The 24,895-nt window shown below is 48.2% G+C and overlaps 1 protein-coding gene across 1 annotated transcript in view; it reads left to right on the forward strand.

Moving 5' to 3' along the window:
- The window catches only part of LOC125757097 (uncharacterized), a 161,078-nt gene extending 136,539 nt beyond the window's left edge, over positions 1-24,539 (forward strand). The window contains exons 2-3 of the mRNA XM_049412202.1: positions 22,059-22,232; positions 23,691-24,539. Coding sequence (XP_049268159.1) covers positions 22,059-22,232; positions 23,691-23,794 — 278 coding nt within the window. The 3' untranslated portion in view covers positions 23,795-24,539. The remainder of the gene's footprint in view (positions 1-22,058; positions 22,233-23,690) is intronic.
- Positions 24,540-24,895: the final 356 nt, after the last annotated feature.

The raw sequence follows: 24,895 nt of genomic DNA on the forward strand, positions 1-24,895 counted from the left end.
AAGGGCCCGTTTCTTTGTTAGACACAAGCTAATGATGAAGTAAAGCGCCAAAAAACGAAGAGGACCGGCCGACGCGCTACTTGCAACTCAAGGTTGTTGAATAAACACAGAAAGAAATACGCAACATGATAAAAGAGGCACGCAGCCGTAAAAATCTTAGCGAATAGGCCGTACGTCTGTTGATGAAAAAAAGTCGCGCAAGGCACAGCAGAGCAGGCGGGCTGGTCATGACTCGTCTAGGCCCGTCTTTCTTTCCCACTATGCTAAGCTTGCCTATGCTTGCTCTCTTTCTCAGCATTTTACAGCGACGCTGTACCGTGGCGCCGCTATGCGGAGGCATCCGTGTGACGTGCAAGGTTGGATGTCTCCGCCAGCCCTCTCCAGCTCAGCCTGCAGCCGATTTCGCGTCTTCTTTTTTTATTGTTATTGTTGTACTTCACTTTGAAGAAATCAGTAAACTATTACGAAATATTACGTACGAAGTGCCTGTATAACTTTTCCGCAAAGATGTAACATTCCTCAAGTTGACTTAGACACCGCCTTGACTGCCGCCGCCGTCTGCTGCGGCCATCGATAAGGGAGCCACGGGGGCCGAGCGCGCGGCTTTTGTAAAAGAACCATTTTGTGGCGCATTCAGACTAAGAATCTAACGGGCTTGAGCTTGAGAAAAAGAGAAACATATTTGCTGCAAAAGGAATGCGCGCAGCGTGGGACTTTGTTCGCTGTAGCTTCGCATCTAAAGACGGGTCTCGGTTGACACGAGAAAGAAATGGCATGAGCAAATTTGCATTCCCCTTTAATACACATCACCTCATAAAACACGGTGCAAGCGGTTTCTCCGCTCTATGGGAAGCAACCCCACATGCTTACACCTGGATGCAGCCTCAACCTTTTTCAAATTATTGGAGGCAAACGCACAAGAGCAGGCGCGCGCCTCATTCAGAGTTGTAGCTAGATAACACTTTACATGAGCACAAATTTGTCTGCGGCACGATTTTCATGTGTATCTGTTAATTGCTCCTTATTGCGCGAATTTTATACAGTTGTCACAATGTGCGTTTTCAATCGCCATCGAGCCACATCGGGCTAAAATTTTCGACGATTTACTCCGTTTTGCAGTTGGCACAAAGGCGGCAATCGCGATCGAAAAATACGGTCCCGATATGGCTCGATTACGATAGTAAGTGCACCGTGTGCCAGCCCGCCGTCTTACATTGCGCATTTTAATGCGCTAGCATGCTGCAAGGGATGGCTTACTGTGGTCTGGATGGTAATTTTGGGCTTAAGTTAAAGGGACACTAGAGGCAAATAGCAATTTATGTCAGAGTGAAACCTCAATGTATGACAATGTCTAAAACGGCAGTATTATCAACAGCAGTGCCCTACTTACCGAGAAATTAAGCTAAATGTATCACACGATGAGCGCCACGAGTGGGACACTTTGGAAGTGATCCCGATGACGTGGGAGAGTCGGAATACAATTAATCACTAGTAATCAAACTAGCTGCAATAAAAAAAAAGAACATTCCGAGCATCAAGACACGTAATAAAACGCTGCTTGCTCGTTTCTGTTTGATTCATGGAAAAAAAAAAGAACCTCTTTGACGTTGCCATCGGGAACGGCGCGCGTGGTTCAAAAGTTCCGTTTTCGCCGAGCTGCGCTTCGCCCCATAGAGCTAATATACTGACTCTAGAGGAAAAGCTGGGCCGCGCGACCGCTAACCACAAGAGCGCTGACATCTTGGAACGTTGTCATTCTTGCCATCACATATCAATCCTAAAGAAGCCTTTGCACAATTAAAAACGCGTGGATATTGTTTTCTGTTTATTTTGAACACTTTTACGAAAGAATACGACGGCTATTTATGCAATTTACTGTGCGCGGAAAGGAGCGTTTGCAAGCTGGTTTACTAGATGGCGCCACCCGATCAACACTCGAGAGTGCGCTCGCGGCCGATTGCGCCGGTTTCTGCGTCGCGGTAGTCGCGGTAAAGCTCCTGAAACTTCGTTTACGTCGTGTATCTCGTAGCTGTCATAGTGTCTCATTGTGTGCGTTTTCTGTTGCCACGTACCACTCGGCTTCATGTGACAGCCCTTTTTTTCTTTCAAGCTGAAACCTCAATGCCAACCAGGACGGACGGCAAAGAAGAGACGAGACAAGCACTGAAAGTTATGTAACTAGGCGCAACCGAAGTTTTTTTACTATTTTTAACGGCGATAAAATTTCGTGTGCCGTGTATCTTTAATTTTGATTGAAGCTTTCGGGTGACGTCTCACTCACATTCGCCGCTGCATGCTGCAATCGACATTGTTCTGATTTATGGCACTCTGCGCTGAAGTACGGCAGCAATGAGCTGAAAAAGAACGTGGATACAGGTGTCTCGTCATTGCAAGTCCAAGCACCGCGCGACCGCGGCCTACGCACTTTGCTTCGAGCTGCGAATCTGTCGAGTGACCCTTGTGCCAGTGGACGGAGAAACTTTATTCGTTATGCATTACTGGTAGGGCGTGCCTAGTAAAAACCATGCACAAACAGGTGGTAACGTTAACTGTTATCAGTCGGGCCAGCTGCACAGACAACGCTACACTAACACAGGGCTTCACGCATCAAAATATACAGCTGATGTTCCCTGAACAGCGCGTAGCTGGCTTAGGTTGGTAGATTAAAACTGATTACTACCGTCAAATATAGCGAGCGTCTCAGGGTCTGGCAACGTTCGTTTTGTTCCATCATGGCGGAACCCATGCGGTTATGGGTTTCAATGCATGGGCCCTATGGGGAGCTTTTCCTCTAGAGTCAGTATATTAACTCTATGCTTCGCCCGGCGCCCTGCTTCGCTGACGTGGTCGCGTCCCAGTGGTAGTTTCGGTACCGCGTACTGCCGCGTGTGTTTTGCACGCTCGCGAAAGTCGCTCTGACAGAAAGTTCGACAAAATACCGCATGCATGTGATGTTGCCGGATGCCCGAATGATGCACGCCGCCAGTGCACGCCGCCGCGCAGTAAAGGCGGGCAACGTTGGGCACGCCAACAGTGACGTGCAAAATACCGCTTTCAGGCGGGTGATTTGAAGTGCGCTAACGCGATGCGGACCACTAAAACGTGATTTTATTTCAAGACAAGCACTTCTTTGGCATAAAAGTAGCACTACGAGGATTCTGGACCGCCATTTCAACAATCAAAGTCGACTTAATATTTACCTTTAAGAAACGCGAAAAAAAAAAAAAACACGGAGACGAAGCAGAGGTACATACAGGACAAGCGCTTGTCCTGTGTATATCTCTGCTTCGTCCCCATCTTTTTTTTGTTTTGTTTTTTCGCGTTTCAAGCATGAACCGATTCCAACTAGATGTCGGCAATTTTATGTTTCAGTGAAAATACCAGTGTCCAGCATTGACAACTTCATTGATAAGCAGTATGACACTTCGCGGCTGCTGTTAGAAGGTGAATCAATGCTTGACGCCCGCGTAGTTAGATTTAGGTGCACGATAAAGAACTCCATAGAGGTAGTCGAAATTTCCGGAGCACGCCACTACGGCGTTCCTCGTAATCACATTGTGTTGTTGGGACGTAAAACCCCGACAATTACGGAATCAGAGATTGAAGGTGGCCACGTTGTCGCCTATAGCGCAGCATAGAGAAGAAGTCACACTGGATGGGCACATTCTACAGGCATCCTCTATAAGCAAGGAACCTCACGAGCTGGAAAAAAAAAATAAATTATTATTGGGTGACACCTCTTGCAAAGCAGGGTAACGGTGAAAGCGAAAGCTCACGCTTGGCTCGCACTGTCACACTATAATAAAGTACCATGCCGCCGATAACTTTTAATACACTTTGCCACATTATGTGGTCGCTGGGTGTCCGCATACGTGAAGCGAGAGAAAAACAAGGCTGCTGAAAGGGGAAAGCGCCAGAAATCGCGGTTAGAAGAAGCGTCTTCAACCGTCCGTTTCCCTTCTCCGGAACAACGTGAAATCACGTGATCCAACCCTGCACGTCACAACGATCACAGAGCCCGCGTCTCCAGTTGTGGGCCTCGCGCCCAATACCTCTACACCCCAACGGTTTCGTCTCCGTGGGCAAAAAAAACAACAAAACAACAACAAAAAATTAAAGCATATCCACGGGTGAATGATGAAGAGCTTGGGCGAAGCTCCTGAATCAATCATGGTCTCGGGATTCGCTTCTCGTTGAGCCCGTTTCGCAGCGGCGTCCTTGGTGCGCACCGTCACGGGATCCGCCTGGCTGCCGCCAAGCGAGCGCCCGCCGCTGCGCATTAGAGGATTTTAGCCTGTCCGGTATTCCGGTAACGCCCTAATACCGGATAGCGTGTGCCGTAGCTGCCGCCACGTCAAGTGGCGCCAGCTATGGAGGATAAAAACAACTAACAAACACATAATGTATGTCCTTCGAGATTATGGGATTGTCACTCGCTAAGCCTACACATTGATTATTTGAGTATGGCTCTCCAAAACGGTGCCGTATCGGCACGAATACTTTGCTGTCGAAGCTTACGAACGTGAATATAAAGCAAATAAAAGCATCAGTTCGGAAATAACGAGCGACAGAGCGCGCGACGGCTCCTTGATAGATTCGAAGTGGACGGCAATCGCTTTCGGCGGCGCGGCCATGTTTGCCGGGCGTGCGCATGCGCTGTTCACACCCGGTATTCCGGTACACGTAAAGCATTTTGCGTATAGCGGTGTACCGGACAGACTAAAATCCTCTATTGTCCATGCTCCGCCAACGATCCGACACGTACGGCGACGATCCAGGAGAATGAGAGAGGCGCTCGCTCCCCGCGCATCCCCGCGCAGCCTGCGCAGCAGCATCCCCGCGCAGTGCGCAGCAGCGGCACTTCCAGCGCCATCTAGTGTCGATTCACACAAGCGCCATATTGCACACATGGATGGGTTGGATGGATGGATGCTATGAGCGTCCCCTTTAAAACGGGGCGGTGACATGTCTGCCACCAGGCTCGAAGGGAGAAAAAAAAAAAAAAGCTTCCTTGTTTCATGTTGGCCTAATACCTTATCTACATTGATTAAATCTGTTATTATACCAAAAAAATATAAATTCACGGTCCATCTCTCTGCCTCTTAAGGCAGAATGACCTTATTTTTCCCCCATTATTTATTTTTGTTCTTTATCTCTACTTTTCTGCCACCAATACTCTAACCGTCTCTTACTTATTTCTATCGCGGACGTGTGCAGCTTTCCATTGTTGTCCCTAAAACCCAAGGCTTCATGTAGACTCGTGCCCACACGTATACCTGGGTGAATATCGCCACATTCAATCAGTACATGTTCCATCGTTTCCTTAGTTCCCCCGCAGCATGTACATTGTTCTTCTTCGTTACTGAATCTCGCTTTATAACTACGCGTTCTAAGGCAGCCCGACCTTGCTTCAAACAGTAAAGCGCTTCCCCTTGAATTATCATAAAACATTTCCCTCCTTATTTCGTTTTTTCCCTTTCGGTAGTTACTCAGAGCCGGCTTCTTTTCCATCGCTGCCATCCAATAAGTCCTCTCCGCCTCTCTGACCTTCCGCTTAATGCTCCTTGTTGCCATATCGCCCGCACTGCTAGCCGTATATTTACTGGTGAGCCTCCTAGTTCTTTTTCTCCACTGCGTGTCAACGCTTTTTCTATACAAATACCTGAAAACCTTCTCTGCCCATCTACTCTTCTTCATTTTCCTCAGCCTCTCTTCGAATCTCATTTTGCTCTGAGCTTCCCGCACTTCAAAGCCTGTCCATCCCATATCACCCTTTACAGCCTCATTTGTCGTCTTCCCGTGAGCGCCCAACGCGAGACGGCCCACCGTCCTTTGATTTACATGTACTTCTATGAGACAGCGCCATCTATTGCATCATACGGGAGATCCGTTCACGCCGGACAACGGAGACTTGACAAGGTTAGACTAAGAGGAGCTACGCCCCTAAAAACGCGCGGGCAGAAAACGCGTGGGCAGAAACCACGTGGCCTACAGCATACAGCATACAGCTCAGTATTGCTTTCAATAAAGGAAACCACAAAACAAGTATCAAAACCCCATGATGGATGATAAGGCGCCTGTAACAGGCGGCGTGACGTCAATATCCATATGAAATATAAACTAAAGCGCAGCTTTGCGACAGCACAGTTTGTAACACCGGACGTGGCGTCGCTACATTACATACATATAAAAGGGCCCGCCTAGTCGCATTCCTCTTGTGACGGGGCCACGTACAGTGAGGAGCGGCTTCGAGAACAGAGTGTGAACAACGGCGTCGGGCTCGTGCCACGGATGAACATCGTGTCCAGGATAGGGTGGCTAGAATGGACAGGTGTGAAAAGCGGCCGCTGTACGCAGGGGCGCGAGGAATCGAGCAGCCGACGTGCCGCGTAGCGCTGCTCATGTCCGGCAAACCTGTCTCGCCCTATTTAGCTTGCAACAGTGTCCCTGCCTTAATCGCCTTTTTTTTTCTCTTCCTTCTCAGCGAGTGCAGTAAAAAAGGGCCCATCTGGCTCTCCTTGTTCATGAAGAAATGCGCGCGAGAAGGAATATATCGGAGTGAGACACGCCAACGAGCATATGTCGACTGTTGTAACTACTTCCTCGAAAGAAGAAGATTCGTCACAAGCAACGTGGATATTTTGAGAAAAGACATTGAAGCTAAGGGAAAGTTAGAAAACGTCGAGTAAATGAGAATGCTAAATGAGCAAGCGGTCACAATCAGATGGATTTATTTATTTACCCAGTAAGCATCTAGATATGAAGTAATACAAAGGATCGATGCAGACAAAATAGATTTGGAACGAAGAAAAGGGAAAGAAAAATAAACCATCGCGGTAACCTTTTCGTCATTCTTATGTAGCTGAATACAGCAGAGCAGTGGCGTCAAATAATACATTTATTCGAACACTTGTGGCTTATCCTATCTGCTGAAGCGGAGCTACAAGGCACCTTTTTCTCCAGTTGGGTTATCGGCGAAAGAATAAAAGGAAGCAGTCTGTTGTTTCAAATGATTGCAAAATTTGCACAATGCCGTGAGACCAGCATTATATATGAATAAAAATTCACTCCTGGAATTCGACAGCGCAATCTGGCGCAAGAACCTCTAATTGTCTAGATGCACACCGCTATTTATTCCAGCAATGTCTTTCATGTACCAAGTCTTTAAATTTATCCAGCGATAATTTGCCAATGTCGCTTTGCAAACAAGTATTATATCTTAAAGCTGTCGCATCAGCCGTATCTGATAAACTAGTGATTAGAGGTCCACATAGAGATACAGGCTTATGAGTCTGCCATTTCATTCAGATACAATCCGTGGTGGCCGGTACCCTCAGCAACCCAATTTTTTTGTAAGTTTGCAGGTATCATATAACGAAACATGCTCAGGAGTGTTGAATTCGTTGCCGCAGGAAGTGCTGAACATACCGAAAGAGAACTTGTAGCTACGCGTATAACTGCTGCTGATTCATTTGACGGGAGCTAGTTTGCTAAAACAATAGCTAATATTTCTGAACTTAATATCAGTGTATATATATGGTGATCAGAGGAAGATAGAAAAATGCGTCAATTTCTGCAATCCAATAGAGAGTGCGGCTAACCGCCTTAGGTGTATGATCGAGAAGTCGAATTGAAAAAGACCACTCAAGAGAGCGAGAGAAGAGGCCTAACCCTACCTTTTCCTTTGATACCAATGCGTCAGTCGCAATAGGGGATATTCAAAATGTACAGCGCTACTGTCCACAATTCAGTAAGCTCGATCCGCCATGTTTTGTTGGGCGCGAAAACGAAACGAGTCGCATATCGCAGCCTTTCAGGTGCTTGTTGCTGATTATTTATCTTCGTTCTGCGATGACTTCCCAATGCTTCGTGCGCTGTTCAGGCAACGAGGGAGCCCTGACAATGCCAGGAACGAGGTAGCATTAATTTTAACGGAATTCATCAGTTAAATGAACGAAGAAAAATGATATACCGACGCGAACTTGTTTCGCCAACAAGATCGGCACTGTGTTTAAGTTCGGAAATGACCGGCGCACGCAAAAGCGCTCTTCAACCTCAGTTCTTACTTCTCCGTTCAATTTAGTTGCTCGCCTGCAACATAAGCTACACTTACGAAACAATATGCATTTTAAAACAGACGGCCGACGTCGCACGCGCGCGAGAGAGCATAAATGACCAACATTAGCTTATCGGTGTTGCAGATCAACGAAAGCAATGATTTACGTATATAAACGTGTGTAGGCAGTGCCACAGACGCTGCTGCGCGCGTCCTCGGTAAATCAGTGCCGCCACTCGAGACCCGATCGCAAAGATCCACACAGCCATCGCTTTGCAAGCTTCGCAAGGCAGTGTGCGCCGAAGTACATAGTCCGCACGCCGCGACTGCCCTTCGCTTTACACCACCTTAGCCCTCAGCTTTTATTTTCCTTTTGCTTCCTTCGGTTAGCGTGCGCTGCGAACACGGAGCGAGTTACGGAGACGTACTACAGATGGAGCTGTTTGTTCGGTAGATCTAGAGTCACTGTATATGCTACCTTTAGGTAGCAGAGTAGCGCATAGGTCCGGCTAGCAACCACAGCTATGCGGTGAAGTCGCACTTCGTTTTTGCAGGCGACATGCCTACCGTGTCGCCGGTTAGCCTGCCTGGCGTGTCGAAGACCGGCGATAAACATTGGCTGTCGATGGCTAGTGTTAATTCAGTTCGCTGCAGCGGCGGCGTCGAGAAATAAAAAAATTGGCCCAAGCGGCAGCTTCTCTGCAATGCATGGTTGCTAGCGGCGTTGGAAGACAGATGCGCAACTCTGCCACTTAAAGGTAGCATATACAGTAACTCTAGGTAGATCTAGAGTTACTGTATATGCTACCTTTTGCTACCTAAAGGTAGCATATACAGTGACTCTAATGAAAGTGACTCGAGGGCGACCCCCCTCTCCCGACGTCACCACGCTGCAGCCGACACAACAAGTTATGATGACGTCATAGTCGCCATTTCTCTTTTGCCGCGCTTGCAATGGCGCTTGCACAAGCAGACAACTTTTCGGCGGCTGTCCGTGGCCGCTGCGCATGCGTTTAAATTTTGTGTTTGGCGACATTGCTTTCCCGTTTCCTGTTCGAAAGGGCTTTTTATTTCCTTTTGCTGTCTGGGCTGCGGACCGCGCGGAAGTGCGTTAGAGTTCTGTGTGCTGACTTGGTCGAGCGTTGCACACGCTAGGTGGTGATAGTTACACCCGGCGGCTTGTCGTTTTTGGAGCTCTCTCATACCGAAACGGAGACTTGTCAGTAATGAGTAGCCTGTAATTAATTATTAGTCTCACGCTGCAGCAAACGATGTGCCGTGTTATGACTAACAGGCCCCCAGCAACACCTTGCGGCAAAAAAACGCGAGGCCAAAATTTTTGTCTCAGTACCCCGTTAAGCTTTATGCGGCTAGAGTAAACATATTTTTATTTTTTTGCAGCGAAGATGCATATCTCCACCCCGGAACGGTTTAGTTTCCGTGGGCTAAAAGCTAAGCGCCAGGCCCCTAAACCACCAACAGGCGCTCGCGCTCTCGTGCTCCTCTGCTATCAGTGCGCACGTCCCTTGCGTTTTCACCTCGGACGCTGAGGAAGGGCATTCGGAGAGGTGGACAGACGAGCCTACGAACGCGTTCGCTGTAGACTCCTAATAATAATAATAATAACAATTATGGGGGCTCAACGTCTCAAAACCACGATATGATTATGAGAGCCGCCATAGAGGAGGGCTCTGGAAATTTCGACCACCTGGGGTTCTTTAACGTGCACCTAAATCTAAGTACACCAGCCTCAAGCATTTTCGCCTCCATCGAAAATGCGACAGCCACGGCCAGGATCCGATCCCGCGACCTGCGGGTCAGCAGTCGAGCACCATAACCACTAGATAGACCACCGTGGAGGGTATCGCTGTAGACTCGTGCGCAACTGCAACGCCACAACTAAGTTTCGACATCCGGGTGGTTTAGAGGCCCTTTATTAATTGCAGGCAAACGGCATACCTTTCTTTGCAATAAGGCGTACGGCATAGAGCTCAGTGTTCGTTTCAATAAAGAAAACCACAAAACAAGCATCAAAAGCGCATGCTGGATGTTAAAGCGCCTGTGAACAATGGGAACACCCTCCCACGCGTTCCAGGTTAAGATAGATTGCAGCTGCTTTGCACTCTTTGCACTTCACACGAGGGGTTCGAATGACGTCAAACAGCCCTTCCTTCTCCTCGAGGGTGTTTCCCGCTTTCATATATAAAAGGAAGACCCGTCTAGCAACTCATTCAGTTAATTTTAAGACCACCATGGGTAGACCACAGAAATTAAATTAAAAGTTCCAGAAGAACCGCGTGAATACAATGCTGTACGAAAGGAACAAATTCGTCTGCCTGAAAATGGTCGCGGAACGAACACGGTCTACCAGAGCGACCACAAAGCGATTACCACTACCATTACTCTAAAGTAATAATAAAACATACCCCCCCCCCCCCCCCACCCATCAGCGTGCGTGGTGTTTGATACAGCTTTGCTGGACATTCACATTCGCAGGGCGGGGTGGCGGCCATTTTCTTGGGGAGGTGGGGCGTTATTTTCGCTTGCCTCCGCGCGAGGTCGTCAACAAGATCACCGCCAACGTAGATACCTAAGGCCTTAAGTATAAAAAAAAGACGGCAATCGGGCTCTCATTTAACAAATTTCGCTGTTCATACATGCTAAGAGGACAATTTATTAAAGGATACTGTCGAGCGGCGGGCACCATTGCAAAGTTTGGTTGCTGCAGGAGCGTTTCCCCGAAATGGCCTTTCGATTCGGCTCACCATTGGAGCCACACTGTCTGCTGGAGGCGAGAACAAACAAGTACTGTGTCCTCGCTGCCCCGCCTCCACTTGTTTCTCTGTTGGTTCCATCCAGAAGTAGGATCCGGATGTCCCCCCTTTATTTTTGAATGTATAGCCCCAAGAAGGGGACCTCCTCCCGCCAGCTGACCTCACACTCCTCGGAAATGTGCTGTATCCGCTCTTGGTTCCTCTTGCCGCTTTGGCTGATGAAACGATGCCGCAGTCAGTGACGCTGCAAACAGTGTGCTTTACGGTTTCAGGTCATTTCCGCGACGTTTCATGTTTCACAGCTACCTGAGCACGTTTGCAATGCCTGTAGCCTTGAATGTTTTCCTACTACAGAGTACATTCACATTTCACAACGCAGGTAAAGACACCGTGGCTACAGCGACACGTATGACAAGCGTTCACGCAGAACGAGCAATTCCATTGACTCCCAGCACTAAAAGAAAGAAAAACTCAGGAGCCCCTCTTCTGCCGGAAAATTGGAGCCAGCGAAGCTCGGCGTGTGCGTGCCTAACGTACTGCTTTTCTTTCTTTCTATTGCATTGCGCAATGCTCCCCCTAACTTCTTCCTTCCTCCATGCCGGGACCTCCATCCACGTGCTTAAGAGCGCAACACTTCAGTGGCTGCAGGCAGCAACGACGGTCATGTCCAGGCAACAGTGAAATGAAGTGACCGCCATGAAAATACCAGAAACGGCCGACCACCGACACGCCCACGATCGAGATAGCACCAATGATTGGGACACGGCGCATAGAAATACGTTTGTTACTGGCGTACCTCTAAGGGCCACATTTCTCTACACCCGCCGGCGGCGCGTTTTTCGCGTACCACGCCGCCGCCGCCACCGAAATCTGATACTCACAACAAGCTTCGAATCACGCATGGATGTGCACTGCTGAACCCGTAGTTAGTCTGAACGTCGTAGTCATTCTGCCGTACTACGTGTTTGTTGGTTCGATGGTCGTGATGGATATGAGTCTATGACCAACTGCGTTAATTAGTTTATGATCAAATGACTAAATGCGATTATGATTAAACGCCTCAGTGAGTTTGTGACAAAATGTCTAAATGGGGTTATGATTAAATGTCCAAATGACCATTACTGCTGAGCTGAGCGAACGCGGTCATTATAGGACACTGTCCCAAATGTGCCGATAGTCACTGCGCTTTCAATTGAATATAGCTCTTTTCTACACGTTCTTTTAGTACAATGCCTGAAATTAATAGATGATCAAGTGGCTCCAGCACATTTCATGAAATGGACACGACGGTTCAAGACCAGTTGGGTCCCTTAGGGCTATAAAGGGCTATAAAAAACGCTAATCTTTGTGGTTTGCTGTTTACATTTAAGGGAGCTTTGGTGTTCGCCTGGGCCGAGTGAAGGCGATAGCAGTTCTGTAACGCGAGGCTATCATATGCTGAATACTTGGGGGGGGGGGGGGGGGGGGGCATGACACTTGGTCGTCTACGCGTGCCTTCCTGAGCGCACTGAGTGATTGCTGCTCTAGGAAACAAAGAGAACTTTTGTCTTGTAGCGCACAGGGAAACGTGCCAAGTTCCAGCTCGCCGTGTGCCTTCACCGTGCCAGGTTGCTCCATGTCAAATAACTTCTAGACCAGGTGACATTGATTGAAATAGAGCGAAAGTAGGAATAACAATTGGAAGAGTTGGTATGGATTCATTATTATAAAAATGGCACGTTGGAAAGAGACGAAAAGACTGTGTGTTTTCAGTCTTTCAGAGGAAACGTAGTGACAAAATTATTGGTCATATGGGAAGCTGATCAAAAGTACACAAGATGGCTGTCAGCCAGTAAAAAAGGGCCCCTGTATTTCTACTGCAAATCATGCAACACTGATTACAAATGTGTAAAATTACAAACTGACCACCACTCCGCTAGCTGCAAGCACAAGAAAGGCGCTACAGATTTGCATTTGACCCTGAAGATCACATTAATACGTTCAATGAGTGGGCAAAGTGAACTTGACAAATTTTTCTGTCTGTGTAGCAATTGGCGCCATCTGCAAGCCCTTTATGTGCAATTCCACAGAAAATGTAAAAAAAAAGACCTCCGGTGGCTCTAATATGCTGCTTTTTGCTTCTATATAATAAGATTTAGAAGAAATGCGCCAGAAAGCAGCACAATCTTTAGGCTTTGTTAAAGGTGAATTAGCCTGAATGACGTCATTAAAAAGTCAATCTAGGCATTTTTCTTGCAATCTAGGACATTTTCGGGGTCAATTTGGGAATAAAACGTTGACTTCGGTTGGCATCACTGGCTCTCGTGGTATTCTCATGTCGCTTGAAGGAAAGAAGATGAATTTTAAAGGCTCGTTTTTGTTTGTTAGACACAGTATTAATGAGAACTAACAGACAACACCTAACAGAACTAACAGACAACTAACAGACAATTGTCTATTAGTTCTCATTAATCTCATGTCGCTTGGCGTCACGCAGGCAAAACCATGTATAGCGTAGCCATGTATAGCATAGACATGTGTAGAAAGTATAGCAAGGGGACGGGAAAGGAAAGTGAAGATAAGGAGGAGAGATGTGAGGGTGAGGAGAAGGGAAAGGAGAAATGGAGAGGGTAAATCATAGCATATATCCATGTATGGTGTCACGCAGGCAAAACCATGGCGTAGCCACGTATGGTATAGTAAGGGTGCGGGAAAGGGGAGTCAGGGTGAGGAGGAGGAAAGAAAGAAGGCAAAGCATAGCATAGCCATGTATGGTGTCACGCAAGCAAAACCATGTATAGCGTAGCCACGTATGGTATAGTAAGGGTGCGGGAAAGGGGAGTCAGGGTGAGGAGGAGGAAAGAAAGAAGGCAAAGCATAGCATAGCCATGTATGGTGTCACGCAAGCAAAACCATGTATAGCGTAGCCACGTATGGTATAGTAAGGGTGCGGGAAAGGGGAGTCAGGGTGAGGAGGAGGAAAGAAAGAAGGCAAAGCATAGCATAGCCATGTATGGTGTCACGCAAGCAAAACCATGTATAGCGTAGCCACGTATGGTATAGTAAGGGTGCGGGAAAGGGGAGTCAGGGTGAGGAGGAGGAAAGAAAGAAGGCAAAGCATAGCATAGCCATGTATGGTGTCACGCAAGCAAAACCATGTATAGCGTAGCCACGTATGGTATAGTAAGGGTGCGGGAAAGGGGAGTCAGGGTGAGGAGGAGGAAAGAAAGAAGGCAAAGCATAGCATAGCCATGTATGGTGTCACGCAAGCAAAACCATGTATAGCGTAGCCACGTATGGTATAGTAAGGGTGCGGGAAAGGGGAGTCAGTGTGAGGAGGAGGAAAGAAAGAAGGTAAAGCATAGCATAGCCATGTATGGTGTCGCGCAAGCAAAACCATGTATAGCGCAGCCATGTATAGTAAAGTATAGCAAGGGGGGAAAGAGAATTGAGGGTCAGGAGGACGGGAAGGAGGAAGAGAGAAGGTAAAGCATAGCATAGCCATGTATGGTGTCACGCAGGCAAAACCACGTATAGCATAGCCATGGTGAAGGTAAAAGAACCTCGAGGCACTGCGCCGACCAAAGTGAAAATTAAAACACAGAGAAAAAGACGTTTCGGCTCCCACACGGGAGCCTTGTTCACAAGTGAAATGAAAAACATGCGTCAAGCAGTTCGCCTTATGTACGCTCGAATACGTCATGCAGGCAGCGCGCATAAACTGGCGGCAGATTACAATCGCTCCTTTTGAGAGTGCGCGGTGTGGTCTGTATCACGAGCGACTCAAGATGAAGACGCCGTGACAGTGCTTTTTCTCTAGCGAGAACACGTGCCCCCCCCCCAGTCGATTGTGTGTCCACATGACGCATGCTCAGCCAAAGCACTGGATTTCACATTTCCCTTCTTCACGTCATAATTGTGCTGCTTGAGACGCCGTTCAAAGTCACCAGTCTCACCACTATATACGTCGTTACAATCCGCGCATGGGACAGCGTACACCACACCAGGGAACTTCACTTTGGGTAGTCTGTCCTTCACATTCACGAGTGATTGCCGCAGTTTCTGGTCTGGAACATGTGCCACCTGGACGTTGTATGAACGACGTTGTATGAATGCTTTTTTTTTCGCATCGCTACTTCGAAAAAAAAAGCGATTGGCTCTGCGAGATTCCATTACAAAAAGGAAAGAATGCGTTTACTGAACGTCGACCAAATCGTCCCCGTTGTGACTTCTATCGCGAATCCTCCAGCAACAAACACAAGACACACTTCTGCTGGAGCGGCGGCGGGCCACCCGCATCCACACTTCGGGGCTTCGTCCGTTCGCCTCTAGGTGCCGACATTGTTCGATCTCGCGGTCACGCGCCGAATGGGACGGACGCGTAGCAACGACTCGTTGCAGGAGCTAATCGCGAAGCTCATGATGCTTCACCTCACTTTACCGCTCCCAGACGGCGACACCACCCCGCCTCCGTAAAGCACTGAGAGGAAAGTGTGAGATATGAAAGGCGCGTTTGCAAAGCCTCCAGGGCGTGTGGCGATGGCACAGCGGATAGCGTGCCCGGCATCTGTTGTCGCCGACCGAGAGGTCGTAGGTACGACTCCCGCTAATGATACTTTATTTACTTGGCCATAAGATCATGTGCATTTTTTCGACGTCATTTCTGTGGCGGAAATGCGTAACACTGAAACCTTGGTGGACCCCGGCATAAAAAAGCTTTCGTGTTAATCCCTGCGCGGCACATGCGCGTTTTGTAGCGTTAGCTACACTTGCCTAACCGGAGCCGATTTCGCGTGGATCCTCATGAGCCGTGCTGCGCATGCGCAAGGATCAGTGATGTCACACAGATGGCTCACCAGAGCCGTCATCTCACGCACTCTCCGCCACCGCCGCGCATGACTCGCCGCTGCTGGTCTGCGCGTTCGTGAGGAGCGGCGTCGTAGCCGCGGCAGAGCCATCGCGTTTGGGGAGAACTTCAGAATGGATTTCGAATCGACAGGCGGTTAGACGATAATCCGTTTGTTCTTACCCAGTGTATAGAAATATCGAAAATAGAAAACAGGCCCTTATACGTAGCTTATCTAGATATCAGCGGGGCGTATGACAACGTTAATCAGGAAATCTTGTGGGATATATTGAAAGAAGTGGGCATAGGGGACGACTGTATACAGCTTTTGAGGGAAATATACCGAGAAAATACAGTTTGTATAGAATGCGAAGGAATAAGTAGCAAGAACAGCGTTGAAATTAGCAAGGGGCTGAGACAGGGATGTCCTTTGTCCCCGCTGTTATTCATTCTGTACATCGTGAGGATGGAAAAAGCGCTAGAAGGTAGCAACATTGGATTTAATTTGTCACACAAACAGGTCTGCACGATGGTTGAGCAGAAGCTTCCAGGTCTATTTTATGCTGATGATATTGTCTTATTTGCGGACAGTCAAGATGATATACAGCGACTGGCAGATATATGCGGAAGGGAATGTGAGGCTCTAGGACTAGGATTTAGTGCAGCAAAATGTGGATTGATGGTATTCAATGATCACGAAGACCATGCGGTCATAATACAGGGCCAAAAAATACCGAGGGTAAGCGAGTACAAGTACCTCGGAGTATGGGTAAATGAGGGGGACAGATATATGGAGGTACAAGAGAAAGCATCGGTAGCAAAGGGAAAGAGGAATGCTGCAATTATGAAGCACAGAGCTTTATGGGGATACAATAGGTACGAGGTGCTTCGAGGGCTGTGGAAGGGTGTGATGGTCCCGGGGCTTACATTTGGGAACTCAGTGGTGTGCATGAAGTCAGAGGTACAATCAGGAATGGATGTAAATCAAAGGACGGTGGGCCGCCTCGCGTTAGGCGCTCACGGGAAGACGACAAATGAGGCTGTAAAGGGTGATATGGGATGGACAGGCTTTGAAGTGAGGGAAGCTCAGAGCAAAATGAGATTCGAAGAGAGGCTGAGGAAAATGAAGAAGAGTAGATGGGCAGAGAAGGTTTTCAGGTATTTGTATAGAAAAAGCGTTGACACGCAGTGGAGAAAAAGAACTAGGAGGCTCACCAGTAAATATACGGTTAGCAGTGCGGGCGATATGGCAACAAGGAGCATTAAGCGGAAGGTCAGAGAGGCGGAGAGGACTTATTGGATGGCAGCGATGGCAAAGAAGCCGGCTCTGAGTAACTACCGAAAGGGAAAAAAACGAAATAAGGAGGGAAAGGTTTTATGATAATTCAAGGGGAAGCGCTTTGCTGTTTGAAGCAAGGTCGGGCTGCCTTAGAAGGCGTAGTTATAAAGCGAGATTTAGTAACTAAGAAGAACAATGAACATGCTGCGAGGAAATTAAATAACGATGGTACATGTACTGATTGAATGTGGCGATATTCACCCAGGTATACGTGTGGGCACGGGTCTACATGAAGCCTTGGGTTTTAGGGACAACAATGGAAAGCTGAACACGTCCGCGATAGAAATAAGTAAGAGACGGTTAGAGTATTGGTGGCAGAAAAGTAGAGATAAAGTACAAAAATAAATAATGGGGAAAAATAAGGTCATTCTGCCTTAAGAGGCAGAGAGATGGACCGTGAATTTATTTATTTTTTTGGTATAATAACATAGATTTAATAATTGTAGGTAAGGTATTAAGCGAACTTGAAACAAGGAAGTTTTTTTTTTCTTTTTTTTTCTTCGAGCCTGGTGGCAGACATGTCACCGCCCCGTTATAAAGGGGACGCTCATAGCATCCATCCATCCAGACACAGGCGCCGGCGCGCACGACTCGCCGCTGCTGGTCTGCGCATTCGAGAGAGTGACGTCGTAGCCATGGCAGACACACTGGCGCCGGCGCGCGCGCAGCTATTCGCCTTCGCTGTTCAGTCGCCGTCTGACACTGCGCTAGAGCCGCTTGATAGCGCCTTGACTGGCGTTTGCAGGTGGGTAACGCCATAGAGAAAGAGAGCGCAAATGCTGCTCAACGGTGCAGAACAGCCGAGAAGCTTATCTCATCGGATCCCGAAGTATTTGCCTGGCAATTAGCGGTTTAGCGTACGAATAATGAACAGAAGAAGGCTAATAATTATAGACAATCTGGAAAGCTAAGAATAATCAGCTGAACCTTTGCTAACGCTACGTATATCCTGGCATAGCCAAGCTAAGCCACTGCAAATTTTTTAATCTCTTGTTTGTTTCTTTCTTTTGTGATCACGTTGTTAATTCTGGATTTTGACGATGACGTACATTTATTTTATGTATATGGGGGCGTTATTGTTTCTAAATAAAACTTCCAATTGCTAGTAGCCCCTTCTCCTGTGATCTTCAAAGGTCTCCGTTCTTTCTAGCTCTTCACCAACAAGCGCATATAGCCACGTATAATAAAGTATAGCAAGGGGTGCGAAAGCCAGGTTGGGGGTGAGGAGGAGTGATGAAAGGAGGAAGTAGAGGTTAGAGCAGCAAGGAGGCCGGAAGGGGAGGATATATATGAGGAGGAAGGAAAGGATGCGGGGGAAGCATTGCATAGCCATGCGTAGGGCTGTATAACAAAGGGTGGGAAAGGGAAGTGAGGGTAAAGCATATATTATAACCATGTGTAGTACAAGGGGGAGCGAGGGTGAAGAAGAAAAGGAGGAGGGTAGAACAAAGCAAGGGGGTGGAAAAGGCAAGTGAGGTTGAGGAGGAAGGAAACGAGGATGAAAGTTTCCTTTCAGCAGGCTGCACGTTTGGAACGCCAGCGCTTGCTTGCCCGTGAACGCGAACGTCGCTGAATCACTGCTCCGCGCTTCCTGAAGCGTTGAGAGCAACTTCATACATTTTTCACTTTCACTTGCGTTTATGATTTCATTGCGCCTCACTATGCTTGATTTTCATCAAGTTGTTCTCGGTGTTACCTTGTTCGTCAAGTGATGTGTTTATATTTTCTCGCGATTCTAGCAGAAAGCTGCTCCACTTCGAGGAGATTCATTCCGACTTGCCGCCTGGCGTTGGGCCTTGCCGCCGTTGCACTGACAATGCGACGAAACTACATACCGAAGGCGAAAGCTATCTTCTTCCTTTCCCCACCGCGATTGGTTGTATTGATCCTCCCACAGAAAGCTTTCTGCACCTAACGTGGTTTTGCACTGCCTCCACGATCGCACCACCTTTGACTAAGCGACGATGTCATTTAATGACGTCATCATACGATGTCACGCTGTGCGACGTCATACTGACGTCACAAACTTTGGCTATCTCTGAAGTCATCACATGACAATTTTTTTGCGTCACTCGTGTTGACGCCCACGCCGATGGTCACGTATCATGTTTGATGAGGCGTATAAGGCTTTCGCTTTAATAAGGGTCGTTTCCTGATCTACTGCTGCATTGCCGCAAATTTCGTGTTTTCTTTATTGCACAGTCATTTTCCTTTTATTGTTCGAGCAATTAACGAAAATATTACTAATCAAATCGGATCATAACGAAATTGTGCAGCAAGCGACATCGGAGCTTGGTATCTGGCTTTCGCCTGGTGGTGAAGCGACGACGATTTATGGTTCGTCTCTGCGGAGTAGCCAGCAAAAATTTCTGGCCACATTCCTGAAAGGCTTCTTTTGGGAAAACGCAGAACCCACGAGGACAGGCTTTTTTGTGATTGTTCGTTCTGCGGCGCTTCCCAAACCTTGCCTAGTACCCCCCAAGCTTTGTTAATCACTGAAACAGTTCAGCGAAGCGAGCCGGTTCTGTGGGATTTCCTCTCAGCGAAATGCCCCTTTATCACGGCATCCCCATTTTGCCAGTGACGATACCATCATATGGCCTTGGTCAGGCTGATAGGACCGACCGGCGGCTTTAGCAGTGTGACGTCACACGTCTCCCGCGCTTCCATTGGTTGTGGCAGTGATGGTTCCAGAACGGACGGAGAACAAAAGTCTGCCGAGCTCGAGAACAACACGCTGCGCTGTGTGTTGTGAATAACGGTTACCCCTCCCCACGTGCAGGGTGGCCAATTGGTCTCCCTGCCTCATACATTCCGCGGCATAGCTGGCAGAAAGAAATGGAAATGATTGATTGTTTTCTGCTCACACCGTAAAGGAGATATTGCCAGCCCTTATCTGCAGAATGGGGCATCACAGCCTTATAAAGGAATAAGGCCTGCCTGAGCTAGTTGGTTGCACATAGTGAGGGTTTCCGGCTAACTGCACTGACGGGGACTCGGGAAGAACGGAGACACCCCGCTGGACTAGCAGCTCAAAGTTTGTCGATATTTGTTTACAATTTTATAGCAGCCAATGCACTGCTCGTTCATCATTCATTTCTCTTCTGTATCGATTGCTTCTGCTTTGTCAACAGCACTGGCGGTGCACTGATGCACGATTGCTCGCTCCGGTCAATGGCAATTTTTTCCAATATTCCGTGCATCAGCTTGTGTTTGCTTTTTCCTAAATCATGAACATCTATGGCGCAGTGACAACGCCGTTGATGAAAGGCTAGCTGTCAAGGAGGAGGCCCCGTTCCTACATGCTATCAGTCTCTTGTCCTGTCATTCATAGGACACACAGGACAAATTAACAGGTACTTCTCTGAGGGACAGCACAAGAGAGCATGTAAGAAACCTGGAAGGAATCCCCACAATACATCTCGCCTTTCATCAACGCCATTGTCACAGCACCGTAGATTTTCATGATAGGAAAAAGTAAAGACAAGCTGACGCGCGAAATCTTAAAGGTCATGTCCATTGACCGGAACGGGCAATCATGCATCAGTGAACCATCAGTACTACTAACAGAAAAAGAAAAAAAATACATGCGAAGAAACAACCTATAAAGAAGAAAAATGGATAATGAGCGAGCACTGCACCGGCTGTCTAGTGGTATAAAATGTGAAAGAACTATCAACAAACATTCAGCTGCTCCCGACCAGCGTTGTATCGTCCTTCTTCCTGTGTCCTCGTCAGTGCGGTTGGCTGAAAACCCTGCTCATTATGACGGAAACTTCAAATGGACGGATAGGTTACGAAGGTCGGTTCCAAGAATACAGAGGACACGATTCAATACCCAATCTAACTTAGTCCTCTTCACTTCTTGCGTCCCGACCAACGTGTGATCAGGTGCAGTCCTCAGCCATTCTAAGTGAGAAAAAAAATCACACTGAGGATTGTTTCACATCACTGTGCTCTAAATCGGCTGTAGGAAAAAAAGATTTGTTTAACAAACGCAGTTTATTTGAGGAGAGCTTCATCTTGGCCTAGTTGGTGTTGCTTACTGTACGACATATTGCCGCTAGTGAAAACAACACACACAAGAAACACAGGACATGTCATCGTGTCGTGTCGTTCTTGTGTGTGTTGTTTTCACTAGCGGCGAAATGTCATACAGTAAGCAATTTATTTGCGACATGCTTGCCGTTCTTGACAAGAAAGATGTTGGGTTTGCATACGCAGGGTGCAACAACTTGTAGTAATAATTTCCTGGCTTTTTCGAGCCAAAATCACGATATCATTGCGCGGGGTCGGGGATTAATTTTAATCGCCCGGGGTTCTTTAACGTGCCCCTAAATCATTGCAAAGTGAATTTTGCACTTGCCTCCATCGAAATGCGGCCGCCGTAGCCGTTAATCGCACAAGCGTTCTTCAGCTTAGCAGCCGCCAAGCTAACACGGCGGGTGCACGACGCGTGCGTGGTCACAAAAGCTCTAGCAAGGAACAGAACGCTTTGCAATCGCTTAGCAAAGCGACATGACCACGTTTTCTGGATGGCTTGAAAAACAGGAGAATACATCCTGGTGTCTCCTCGAATTGACACTGAAGCCAAACGACCACCACGAATGCATTCAGCAGCAAACACTTGCGTCCCACGGAAACGAGAAACGAAAATAGGAATAGGCCGCATAACGAAATTTGTGTGGGGGAAATGCCACGTGTGATGCATGACTGAGTGTATATCGCGACACTTGCAGCGCACAAGGAAGGAGCCGGATGTCAGGACAGGTGTCCTTCTTTGTGCGCTGCAAGTTTCGATCGCCATGTACCAACAAGCCCATTCAAATCCCCAATGTATATTGTGCATCAGCAATGGATATCACGGAGAGCTGTGTTTGCCACCTTTCAAGCGTCATTGCAACCTCCGCGGCGCACTGACGGTTCCCACTATACCGGGAGCAGAATCTGCTTGTCCATCGCAGTGCGGTCAAAGCCCGCTGGTAGGCTGTTCTTTCGACAAACGGTGGCGTCTGTGTCATATACCGAGTGCATTCCAAGTTTCATAGTTTTATCCTGTCGCAGGTCGCAGCACGGGCAGCCTGGTGGGTGGCACCGCCATGTACTTTCTGGGTGCCGAGACTGCCTTCCGCATCATGGGCGGTGTTGCCGCGCTGGCCTCAGCTTCGTACGGCTGCTTTTGCTGCTTCCAGCGCACCGCTACGCGCGCAGCCGAGAGGCATCCGCCAGCAAACGCCGGTACGCTCGCTCTTCACTTGCGCCTCGCCTACTCAGCTGACGCTGTGAACCTTAGTAGCATTCTCGTTTACGACAAAGAGTCGACGCGAGCTCCTAAAAGAACGACTGGTTGCAGCTTGGTTTACTCTTGAGGCTTTCACGGTGATCACCTTAAAAGAGCACAACAGTGAGACAGGACTAAATGAGCGCCACGGTGCACGAGCGTCCACTTCTCCGCACCAACTATCCTCTGCTGAATCCGATCGAGTCAACATTTGCGAGCCACTCGGTTATGCAGTCGGGTGATCAGCGAAGCGGTTTAGCACACGAGGGGAATTTCGTTCCCGACTAGAGGTACGCACACACTTGATTAGTGGTCGGTGGGTCATTATTTTTTGGTCGCGATGGTGATGACGATCGCCCTGTGATTGCTATACGGTACACCCTGATCGGCGCGGGTACAACCTTGGACCTGCTATTAGCTCGAGTCAAATCTATGCACGTGAGCGGTGCCGGTGAGGCTTGCCCAGTTTGCGTGGCACAGACGTTTTTCTTGACGCACCGTGCGTATACAGCTCCGCTCTAAAACCAAGATAGCAGAGCACCATTTTCGAACGTTTTTCTTGCTTCACGAACAGTTGCTAACCTTTCTATCCTGAATGCGCGATCACTGCAGCTTTCGTGTACAGTCAGCGTGAAATGATTTTCCGCCATGCTTTCCGTCGGTGGTTGAGAGGGATGACAAGGTGGGATTCAACACCGCCGCCAGCGGAGGCGCCTTCACTGAACGGTGTAACTGTATTGAGGTGGCAGCGCTGTAGCAGCAAAGAGGATATTCATGGCGGCCACAGTAACTGCATGCGATGTTTTGGCGATTAGAATCGCTTGATTTGTGAAGGCAACATGACTGCAAAACGGCGCTAAAAACAGACAGGACGAAGCGCTGCCTGTTCTTCCTGTTCTTCGTTGTTTTTTTTTAGTTGTTTCGCAGTCTTCAAACCATACCAGCAGGCCTAGTGCCAGACCCTTTTAAATGACGTTCAAAAGTGCTTCCACTGGGGCTAGTTGGTATGGCATACTAACATGCAACGATTAGTTGCATAGATACACACAGACGAATGATACAAGAACACAAAACAGACAAGGACTAACCTTGTCCGTTTTACAAAACAGACAAGGACTAACCTTGTCCGTTTTGTGTTCTTGTGTCATTCGTCTCTGTGCATCTATGCAGCGCATCGTTATACGTCAGTACCCTTTTAAGTTTTCCGAAGACAACGCACCGATGCCGCCTTCACTATGATGTGACGGCGCGTTCGTTGTAAGAATATCTTTGACGCAGGAATAGCCAAAAATACTCGGAGTCTCGATTAGCAACAGATGGTGTCACTTGGATACCATAAGCATAGACTTTAGCAGTCACGCAAGGAGTCACTTTGTACAGATGATGACAATTTCTCTTTTCCGTTCGCATCGCAGACAAAGCATCTTCACCGGTCGCTTCAGCCAGTGCATCGGCAAGCAACGAGGACGACAAGGCCAGTGCACAAGATGAAGGGCGGGTGGAACCCGAAGGCTCGTAACAAGGATTCTCTAGACAATGCGCCGTCTGCTCTCAAGTCCTTCCCGCCAGTCAGAAGGACAACTGGAAAGTCAGTGTGCCATCAAGATGGCAAAAACTTTGCCTTCTGTAGAGGCAGTGTCTCATGGGATCCCATCGGCAGTAGTTCATGTGCAAGACTCCCTGACGCTCTTGCTCCTTATGACGCTTCGATTGACCATGGACTGTCACTGAGATTTCCGGCGAGAGTAGGTTTCCTTGATGGCAAGTGCTTGGAGGTGCCTTTCAGCCAAGCCTGTGTCGCGCCGCGTTTCGTCAGTCACTGTTCTGGTGCAGACACGCAGGACTTGCAGCATCCGTTGTGGTCAGGGAAAGAATAAGCTGACGGCGTGGCTTTGATAAGCGTATACTCCCGATTATGAACTTCGCGCTCCGTTCGACGAAGGAAGGGTCGTGTTTTTGTTGTTCAGCATCTTCTGATAGTTCGTTGCTCCTTGGAGAGATATCAAATGAAGTGCACTGAACTACTCTACAATAATGCGCCGCACTGCCGAGCATCTTGTATATCGTTGCACCGTGCAACAGGGTGCGGCGGTCTGAAGACGGACTCTCTTGCTGACATGGCAGCGACCACGTGCAGGACCGATGTGACCAAAGATGCATGTGTCGATATGTGGGTTAACACACTCTCTGCGAACAGCTTGTGATAATGGCATTTCAATTACGTTCAAGCGTACGAGGCATACCCAGTAAACGAGGACTTGTTTGCGCGCGTATAGAGATGTTTCTTACCGTGAGCGCGCACTGCTCAAAATGTTTCATGACGTGGTAAACTGTGACACAAACACACACACGCACGCACACGCACAGCAAGGGAAACAGCCATAGGCGTGAGCACGGTTCTTCATTAGGGGAGAGGCGAGTTTCACCGCAGCCCTTTGTTCGGGTCCGCCATGGATGAAAAAATGAAAATGGAGCGATAACGTGCTTCCCACAACGGCCTGCCGTTGGCTTTCCGGGGGCAAAGTTCTTCTTTGAGTCAGGGCTTCTCGGTCGCCATTGTCGTCAAAAAGCATTAGGAAATGGCGTAAAAGGCTCGACTGAGGCCTATGACAACATCCAC

The sequence above is a fragment of the Rhipicephalus sanguineus genome, chromosome 2 (assembly GCF_013339695.2).
Source record: "Rhipicephalus sanguineus isolate Rsan-2018 chromosome 2, BIME_Rsan_1.4, whole genome shotgun sequence".
NCBI lineage: Eukaryota > Metazoa > Arthropoda > Arachnida > Ixodida > Ixodidae > Rhipicephalus > Rhipicephalus sanguineus.